At 44.5% G+C, this 10482-nt stretch overlaps 1 protein-coding gene across 1 annotated transcript; it reads right to left on the reverse strand.

The window, feature by feature from the left end:
* Window positions 1-7744: 7744 nt before the first annotated feature.
* cdpf1 (cysteine rich DPF motif domain containing 1) lies at window positions 7745-10482 on the reverse strand. Its single transcript, XM_062483557.1, has 3 exons — window positions 10324-10482; window positions 8895-9006; window positions 7745-8718 (listed from the first exon to the last, which is right to left on the reverse strand). Exons 1-3 carry the CDS (start codon window positions 10431-10433, stop codon window positions 8581-8583), a joined length of 360 nt encoding a protein of 119 aa, XP_062339541.1. The 5' UTR covers window positions 10434-10482; the 3' UTR covers window positions 7745-8580.

The raw sequence follows: 10482 nt of genomic DNA on the forward strand, positions 1-10482 counted from the left end.
ACTTGGTCTGGTCTGCTCATCAGAGTCCCCTCTACGGGCATGTTTTGGATTGGATTTATTTTTTTAAATGACCATATTTGTCTTCTCTTTTTGTCCGGTCCATAACTCTGCCTAGAAAGGCCCTACATGCCCCAAACTTGGTCTGGTCTGCTCATCAGAGTCCCCTCTACGGGCATGTTTTGGATTGGATTTATTTTTTTAAATGACCATATTTGTCTTCCCTTTTTGTCCGGCCCATAACTCTGCCTAGAAAGGCCCTACATGCCCCAAACTTGGTCTGGTCTGCTCATCAGAGTCCCCTCTACGGGCGTGTTTTGGATTGGATTTTTTTTTTTTTTACCATATTTGTCTTCCCTTTTTGTCCGGCCCATAATTCTGCCTAGAAAGGCCCTACATGCCCCAAACTTGGTCTGGTCTGCTTATCAGAGTCCCCTCTACGGGCATGTTTTGGATTGGATTTTTTTTTTAAATGACCATATTTGTCTTCCCTTTTTGTCCGGCCCATAACTCTGCCTAGAAAGGCCCTACATGCCCCAAACTTGGTCTGGTCTGCTCATCAGAGTCCCCTCTACGGGCGTGTTTTGGATTGGATTTTTTTTTTTAAATGACCATATTTGTCTTCCCTTTTTGTCCGGTCCATAACTCTGCCTAGAAAGGCCCTACATGCCCCAAACTTGGTCTGGTCTGCTCATCAGAGTCCCCTCTACGGGCATGTTTTGGATTGGATTTTTTTTTTTAAATGACCATATTTGTCTTCCCTTTTTGTCCGGTCCATAACTCTGCCTAGAAAGGCCCTACATGCCCCAAACTTGGTCTGGTCTGCTCATCAGAGTCCCCTCTACGGGCATGTTTTGGATTGGATTTATTTTTTTAAATGACCATATTTGTCTTCCCTTTTTGTCCGGTCCATAACTCTGCCTAGAAAGGCCCTACATGCCCCAAACTTGGTCTGGTCTGCTCATCAGAGTCCACTCTACGGGCATGTTTTGGATTGGATTTATTTTTTTAAATGACCATATTTGTCTTCCCTTTTTGTCCGGCCCATAACTCTGCCTAAGACCCTACATGCCCCAAACTTGGTCTGGTCTGCTCATCAGAGTCCCCTCTACGGGCGTGTTTTGGATTGGATTTTTTTTTTTTTTACCATATTTGTCTTCCCTTTTTGTCCGGCCCATAATTCTGCCTAGAAAGGCCCTACATAACCCAAACTTGGTCTGGTCTGCTTATCAGAGTCCCCTCTACGGGCATGTTTTGGATTGGATTTTTTTTTTAAATGACCATATTTGTCTTCCCTTTTTGTCCGGCCCATAACTCTGCCTAGAAAGGCCCTACATGCCCCAAACTTGGTCTGGTCTGCTCATCAGAGTCCCCTCTACGGGCATGTTTTGGATTGGATTTTTTTTTTTAAATGACCATATTTGTCTTCCCTTTTTGTCCGGTCCATAACTCTGCCTAGAAAGGCCCTACATGCCCCAAACTTGGTCTGGTCTGCTCATCAGAGTCCCCTCTACGGGCATGTTTTGGATTGGATTTATTTTTTTAAATGACCATATTTGTCTTCCCTTTTTGTCCGGCCCATAACTCTGCCTAGAAAGGCCCTACATGCCCCAAACTTGGTCTGGTCTGCTCATCAGAGTCCCCTCTACGGGCGTGTTTTGTATTGAATAAAAAAGAAAAATTTACCATATTAATCTTCCCTTTTTGTCGGGCCCATAACTCTGCCTAGAAAGGCCCTACATGCCCCAAACTTGGTCTGGTCTGCTCATCAGAGTCCCCTCTACGGGCATGTTTTGGATTGGATTTTTTTACCATATTTGTCTTCCCTTTTTGTCCAGCCCATAACTCTGCCTAGAAAGGCCCTACATGCCCCAAACTTGGTCTGGTCTGCTCATCAGAGTCCCCTCTACGGGCGTGTTTTGGATTGGATTTTTTTTTTTTTTACCATATTTGTCTTCCCTTTTTGTCCGGCCCATAATTCTGCCTAGAAAGGCCCTACATGCCCCAAACTTGGTCTGGTCTGCTTATCAGAGTCCCCTCTACGGGCATGTTTTGGATTGGATTTTTTTTTTAAAAGACCATATTTGTCTTCCCTTTTTGTCCGGCCCATAACTCTGCCTAGAAAGGCCCTACATGCCCCAAACTTGGTCTGGTCTGCTCATCAGAGTCCCCTCTACGGGCATGTTTTGGATTGGATTTTTTTTTTTAAATGACCATATTTGTCTTCCCTTTTTGTCCGGTCCATAACTCTGCCTAGAAAGGCCCTACATGCCCCAAACTTGGTCTGGTCTGCTCATCAGAGTCCCCTCTACGGGCATGTTTTGGATTGGATTTATTTTTTTAAATGACCATATTTGTCTTCCCTTTTTGTCCGGTCCATAACTCTGCCTAGAAAGGCCCTACATGCCCCAAACTTGGTCTGGTCTGCTCATCAGAGTCCCCTCTACGGGCATGTTTTGGATTGGATTTATTTTTTTAAATGACCATATTTGTCTTCTCTTTTTGTCCGGTCCATAACTCTGCCTAGAAAGGCCCTACATGCCCCAAACTTGGTCTGGTCTGCTCATCAGAGTCCCCTCTACGGGCATGTTTTGGATTGGATTTATTTTTTTAAATGACCATATTTGTCTTCCCTTTTTGTCCGGCCCATAACTCTGCCTAGAAAGGCCCTACATGCCCCAAACTTGGTCTGGTCTGCTCATCAGAGTCCCCTCTACGGGCGTGTTTTGGATTGGATTTTTTTTTTTTTTACCATATTTGTCTTCCCTTTTTGTCCGGCCCATAATTCTGCCTAGAAAGGCCCTACATGCCCCAAACTTGGTCTGGTCTGCTTATCAGAGTCCCCTCTACGGGCATGTTTTGGATTGGATTTTTTTTTTAAATGACCATATTTGTCTTCCCTTTTTGTCCGGCCCATAACTCTGCCTAGAAAGGCCCTACATGCCCCAAACTTGGTCTGGTCTGCTCATCAGAGTCCCCTCTACGGGCGTGTTTTGGATTGGATTTTTTTTTTTAAATGACCATATTTGTCTTCCCTTTTTGTCCGGTCCATAACTCTGCCTAGAAAGGCCCTACATGCCCCAAACTTGGTCTGGTCTGCTCATCAGAGTCCCCTCTACGGGCATGTTTTGGATTGGATTTTTTTTTTTAAATGACCATATTTGTCTTCCCTTTTTGTCCGGTCCATAACTCTGCCTAGAAAGGCCCTACATGCCCCAAACTTGGTCTGGTCTGCTCATCAGAGTCCCCTCTACGGGCATGTTTTGGATTGGATTTATTTTTTTAAATGACCATATTTGTCTTCCCTTTTTGTCCGGTCCATAACTCTGCCTAGAAAGGCCCTACATGCCCCAAACTTGGTCTGGTCTGCTCATCAGAGTCCACTCTACGGGCATGTTTTGGATTGGATTTATTTTTTTAAATGACCATATTTGTCTTCCCTTTTTGTCCGGCCCATAACTCTGCCTAAGACCCTACATGCCCCAAACTTGGTCTGGTCTGCTCATCAGAGTCCCCTCTACGGGCGTGTTTTGGATTGGATTTTTTTTTTTTTTACCATATTTGTCTTCCCTTTTTGTCCGGCCCATAATTCTGCCTAGAAAGGCCCTACATAACCCAAACTTGGTCTGGTCTGCTTATCAGAGTCCCCTCTACGGGCATGTTTTGGATTGGATTTTTTTTTTAAATGACCATATTTGTCTTCCCTTTTTGTCCGGCCCATAACTCTGCCTAGAAAGGCCCTACATGCCCCAAACTTGGTCTGGTCTGCTCATCAGAGTCCCCTCTACGGGCATGTTTTGGATTGGATTTTTTTTTTTAAATGACCATATTTGTCTTCCCTTTTTGTCCGGTCCATAACTCTGCCTAGAAAGGCCCTACATGCCCCAAACTTGGTCTGGTCTGCTCATCAGAGTCCCCTCTACGGGCATGTTTTGGATTGGATTTATTTTTTTAAATGACCATATTTGTCTTCCCTTTTTGTCCGGCCCATAACTCTGCCTAGAAAGGCCCTACATGCCCCAAACTTGGTCTGGTCTGCTCATCAGAGTCCCCTCTACGGGCGTGTTTTGTATTGAATAAAAAAGAAAAATTTACCATATTAATCTTCCCTTTTTGTCGGGCCCATAACTCTGCCTAGAAAGGCCCTACATGCCCCAAACTTGGTCTGGTCTGCTCATCAGAAGCCCCTCTACGGGCATGTTTTGGATTGGATTTAAAAAAAAAATGACCATATTTGTCTTCCCTTTTTGTCCGGCCCATAACTCTGCCTAGAAAAGGCCCTACATGCCCCAAACTTGGTCTGGTCTGCTCATCAGAGTCCCCTCTACGGGCGTGTTTTGGATTGGATTTTTTTTTTTTAAATGACTATATTTGTCTTCCCTTTTTGTCCGGCCCATAACTCTGCCTAGAAAGGCCCTACATGCCCCAAACTTGGTCTGGTCTGCTCATCAGAGTCCCCTCTATGGGCGTGTTTTGGATTGGATTTTAAGATTTTTGACCATATTTGTCTTCCCTTTTTGTCCGGCCCATAACTCTGCCTAGAAAGGCCCTACATGCCCCAAACTTGGTCTGGTCTGCTCATCAGAGTCCCCTCTACGGGCGTGTTTTGGATTGGATATTTTTTTAAATTGACCATATTTGTCTTCCCTTTTTGTCCGGCCCATAACTCTGCCTAGAAAGGCCCTACATGCCCCAAACTTGGTCTGGTCTGCTCATCACAGTCCCCTCTACGGGCATGTTTTGGATTGGATTTTTTTTTTAAATGACCATATATGTCTTCCCTTTTTGTCCGGCCCATAACTCTGCCTAGAAAGGCCCTACATGCCCCAAAGTTGGTCTGGTCTGCTCATCAGAGTCCCCTCTACGGGCGTGTTTTGGATTGGATTTTAAGAATTTTGACCATATTTGTCTTCCCTTTTTGTCCGGCCCATAACTCTACCTAGAAAGGCCCTACATGCCCCAAACTTGGTCTGGTCTGATCATCAGAGTCCCCTCTACGGGTTTGTTTTAGATTGGATTTTTACAAATTTGACCATATTTGTCTTCCCTTTTTGTCCGGCCCATAACTCTGCCTAGAAAGGCCCTACATGCCCCAAACTTGGTCTGGTCTGCTCATCAGAGTCCCCTCTACGGGCATGTTTTGGATTGGATTATTATTTTTTTTTACCATATTTGTCTTCCCTTTTTATCCGCCCCATAACTCTGCCTAGAAAGGCCCTACATGCCCCAAACTTGGTCTGGTCTGCTCATCAGAGTCCCCTCTACGGGCGTGTTTTGGATTGGATTTTAAGAATTTTGACCATATTTGTCTTCCCTTTTTGTCCGGCCCATAACTCTACCTAGAAAGGCCCTACATGCCCCAAACTTGGTCTGGTCTGCTCATCAGAGTCCCCTCTACGGGTTTGTTTTAGATTGGATTTTTACAAATTTGACCATATTTGTCTTCCCTTTTTGTCCGGCCCATAACTCTGCCTAGAAAGGCCCTACATGCCCCAAACTTGGTCTGGTCTGCTCATCAGAGTCCCCTCTACGGGCATGTTTTGGATTGGATTTTATTTATTTTTTACCATATTTGTCTTCCCTTTTTATCCGGCCCATAACTCTGCCTAGAAAGGCCCTACATGCCCCAAACTTGGTCTGGTCTGCTCATCAGAAGCCCCTCTACGGGCATGTTTTGGATTGGATTTTAAAAAAAAATGACCATATTTGTCTTCCCTTTTTGTCCGGCCCATAACTCTGCCTAGAAAGGCCCTACATGCCCCAAACTTGATCTGGTCTGCTCATCAGAGTCCCCTCTACGGGCGTGTTTTGGATTGGATTTTTTTTTTTTTTACCATATTTGTCTTCCCTTTTTGTCCGGCCCATAACTCTGCCTAGAAAAGGCCCTACATGCCCCAAACTTGGTCTGGTCTGCTCATCAGAGTCCCCTCTACGGGCGTGTTTTGGATTGGATTTTTTTTTTTTAAATGACTATATTTGTCTTCCCTTTTTGTCCGGCCCATAACTCTGCCTAGAAAGGCCCTACATGCCCCAAACTTGGTCTGGTCTGCTCATCAGAGTCCCCTCTATGGGCGTGTTTTGGATTGGATTTTAAGATTTTTGACCATATTTGTCTTCCCTTTTTGTCCGGCCCATAACTCTGCCTAGAAAGGCCCTACATGCCCCAAACTTGGTCTGGTCTGCTCATCAGAGTCCCCTCTACGGGCGTGTTTTGGATTGGATATTTTTTTAAATTGACCATATTTGTCTTCCCTTTTTGTCCGGCCCATAACTCTGCCTAGAAAGGCCCTACATGCCCCAAACTTGGTCTGGTCTGCTCATCACAGTCCCCTCTACGGGCATGTTTTGGATTGGATTTTTTTTTTAAATGACCATATATGTCTTCCCTTTTTGTCCGGCCCATAACTCTGCCTAGAAAGGCCCTACATGCCCCAAAGTTGGTCTGGTCTGCTCATCAGAGTCCCCTCTACGGGCGTGTTTTGGATTGGATTTTAAGAATTTTGACCATATTTGTCTTCCCTTTTTGTCCGGCCCATAACTCTACCTAGAAAGGCCCTACATGCCCCAAACTTGGTCTGGTCTGATCATCAGAGTCCCCTCTACGGGTTTGTTTTAGATTGGATTTTTACAAATTTGACCATATTTGTCTTCCCTTTTTGTCCGGCCCATAACTCTGCCTAGAAAGGCCCTACATGCCCCAAACTTGGTCTGGTCTGCTCATCAGAGTCCCCTCTACGGGCATGTTTTGGATTGGATTATTATTTTTTTTTACCATATTTGTCTTCCCTTTTTATCCGCCCCATAACTCTGCCTAGAAAGGCCCTACATGCCCCAAACTTGGTCTGGTCTGCTCATCAGAGTCCCCTCTACGGGCGTGTTTTGGATTGGATTTTAAGAATTTTGACCATATTTGTCTTCCCTTTTTGTCCGGCCCATAACTCTACCTAGAAAGGCCCTACATGCCCCAAACTTGGTCTGGTCTGCTCATCAGAGTCCCCTCTACGGGTTTGTTTTAGATTGGATTTTTACAAATTTGACCATATTTGTCTTCCCTTTTTGTCCGGCCCATAACTCTGCCTAGAAAGGCCCTACATGCCCCAAACTTGGTCTGGTCTGCTCATCAGAGTCCCCTCTACGGGCATGTTTTGGATTGGATTTTATTTATTTTTTACCATATTTGTCTTCCCTTTTTATCCGGCCCATAACTCTGCCTAGAAAGGCCCTACATGCCCCAAACTTGGTCTGGTCTGCTCATCAGAAGCCCCTCTACGGGCATGTTTTGGATTGGATTTTAAAAAAAAATGACCATATTTGTCTTCCCTTTTTGTCCGGCCCATAACTCTGCCTAGAAAGGCCCTACATGCCCCAAACTTGATCTGGTCTGCTCATCAGAGTCCCCTCTACGGGCGTGTTTTGGATTGGATTTTTTTTTTTTTTACCATATTTGTCTTCCCTTTTTGTCCGGCCCATAATTCTGCCTAGAAAGGCCCTACATGCCCCAAACTTGGTCTGGTCTGCTTATCAGAGTCCCCTCTACGGGCATGTTTTGGATTGGATTTTTTTTTTAAATGACCATATTTGTCTTCCCTTTTTGTCCGGCCCATAACTCTGCCTAGAAAGGCCCTACATGCCCCAAACTTGGTCTGGTTACTCATACCAGTCCCATAAACGTGCAGTAAGAATCATTTGATGAAGGAATCATTTCTTTCTGTTTTTTTGTCCCAGAACACAATTACCAAACAAATGTTACTTTAAAGGCAGTCCTGGTCCCAAGTTAAAAGCATTACCGTACGAGCTAAAAAAAAAAAAACTTCCTCTCTCGATCAAAACAAGAGCGTGATTAAAACACTCCTGTCAACTCCGTACTGAAACGAAAACAACTGGCGAGTCATTTGTTTAACCAATATGGCTTTAGAGGAAAAAGTAGTGAGCTAAAGAGATTGACAGCAAGAGATTTTAAAACTGAAGACATAGTGGTTTCCAGCACGAGCACCGCCCATACTTTGTTCTTAAGGTTAACGTGACTGTATCAACCACTGAGAGTATACGTAAAATATCTTATCCAGACTCTTACTGTCAATACTTCTGCATGTATTAGTGTTAGCAGGGTTAGATCTCTTCTGATCCTGGTACTGCTGTACTTAATCTTTTTGGACGTTGCATTGGATAAAAGCAAATTGAAAAAAATCTAAATTCTAATGAAAGTTAATATACTATAACTGTGTACTACTTCCAATAACTCTGAATATACACAGTATTGATCAATTACAGCAGTCATACATGTATTGTAAAACATACTACATTGTTATTTAATATAAATGTCAGATCATTTCAGTGTTTCACAGCTGCCCTGTCACCGCAACATGTCACTTCCTGGTCTCTGTCGCCCTCTGCTGACAGTCTTCCCCTCAGGGAAGTCTTGGTCTAGTTGCAGATATCTACCAATGGTCAAGGGTCAACTGCAAAAGCAAAATCTGTGTTGAACCTGTTGACTTGATGCAGTCTTTGATTGGAGGAGAGAGGGAAGGACAGGGCTGTCTGGACGAGGAGAGGGGTGTTTGGGTCAGAACAGGGGTATATGGGTCAGGACAGGGCTGTCTGGGGCATTGTGCTTCTGGATTTCTTCTTGCTCAGCTCAACCTGGATCTGTGGAGGCAACTGGCTCTGGTTCTGAGTCACACAGGGCAGACAGAACCTCCTGGTGTAGAACAGGCTGCAGTCCTGCACAGAAACAGCAGGTTAGTGTCCCTGGAGAGGGAGAGGGGGAAGAATAGGGAGAGAGGGGGGAAATAGGGGGAAGAAGAGGGAGAGAGGGGGGAGAAGAGGGAGGAAAGCAAGATAGGACAGGGAGGGAGAAAGAGGGGGAGAAATGCATCATGTGGTGTAGTTGGCCTTACAGTTCCAACACAGACAGGAGAGTTGCAGCTGCTGCAGTGAGACCCCAACACCAGGAACCTCTCCCTGTCTGGGCTGAACGGGTCTTTAGTCACATAGCACTCTTCCAGCAATCTGCAACGCATTTTAAACAAAAGCAAAAGTACAATTCAGATGACGTTAGCAATAAACATTTCACCTAGGAGAGTAATTTGACAGTGTTTTTTACACCGTGCCTGGTACAGTAGCCGAGATGTGGTTACTTAGCACTCTGCCTGGCAAATACAGACCGTCCACCAATAAAGTCTGCTTTGGAACTACGCACCTCTGGTCCTTAGTTTTCTCCTGTACTGCACTGTTTGTATGTCGCTTTGGACGAAAGCGTCTGCTAAAAGACTAACATGTTAAAGCTGGTGTAGGCAAGTTTTGCGAAGCTAGTTAATTTAGCTTCATTCCCAAACTAGGGGTGGGCGGATCAATCTAAAATATCGATAGTATCAATACCAATGTTGGTATCAGTATTGATCGATACTCGCGTGATGAAATCGATACTTCAGTTTAAATTTCTCAGACACATTCAGTACACAACTCCCTTTACAACATAGTGGTTGTGCAAACACCGCTCCTCTCACTTCGCTCAAGCTCACCTGTCCCTCCCTCACCTCCCCCGCTATGCTGGGAGTTGTTACCCGGCGTGCACGTGCAGTAACGACTCAGCAGCACACCATACTAACCGTATTTTATTTTTTATTATGATCATAATCATGATCAACTTATTAAAGGAAAAATCACAAAATCATTCAATGATCGATGAATCTGTTGCTTTTGTGTTGCCAAAATGCCGGATAGTTGTTGTGCTATCGGATGCACTAATCGAAGACGAGACAAGCCTGTGCTGTGTTTCTATAGAAGTCCGCCCGATAAAGAAAACCCAGAGGAGATGATTGTGGATTTGTGCCATTAAACGTAACCCCCAGCCGTCCAATTATACACGTATTTGCAGCAAACACTTCATCAAAGCTAAGCACAAGTATATACAGGTATATTAATTATCGTATTTTTAGCCATAAAACACATCTTTATGTAATCGGTTTTACATAGTTTGTTGTGTATCGAGGCGAACAACTGCAGTGGTCGTAGTGAGTTAAAGTTAGCTAGTTAGCTAAATAGTTGGGTTGTCGTTAGACGCCAACACTTGCAGTTTGTGTCCATATCTTTTCTTTAGCTGAGAGGTGATCCAAAGAAACGTGGGAATCTAAATTTGCCGGCTGTTGCTGCGTCTCAACTGTGTGAGCCGCTATCGCCAGCAGCTTTCTGCCCTCCGGGTCACCGAGCATGTCACGTGAAAACTATGAATTGATTCTTATCATGAAATCAGACAGCAATTCGGAGCTACATCCGCTCCCACGTGAAGCTCCACAGCTAACCCTTTCAGAATGAATGTTTACCTACATTATAGATCTGGTGTTCGGTGGTTTCTGTCCGTAGTACGTGAAGGGGGTAGACAGACCACACAGGCGACATGTAAACTGTCTCTGCGGGACATCCGTGTTAGATTCCATCTCCGAACTGTCCGACAAGTTTGATATAGTTCTTCTTTCCACTATACAT

Source organism: Osmerus eperlanus, chromosome 17, assembly GCF_963692335.1.
Source record: "Osmerus eperlanus chromosome 17, fOsmEpe2.1, whole genome shotgun sequence".
NCBI lineage: Eukaryota > Metazoa > Chordata > Actinopteri > Osmeriformes > Osmeridae > Osmerus > Osmerus eperlanus.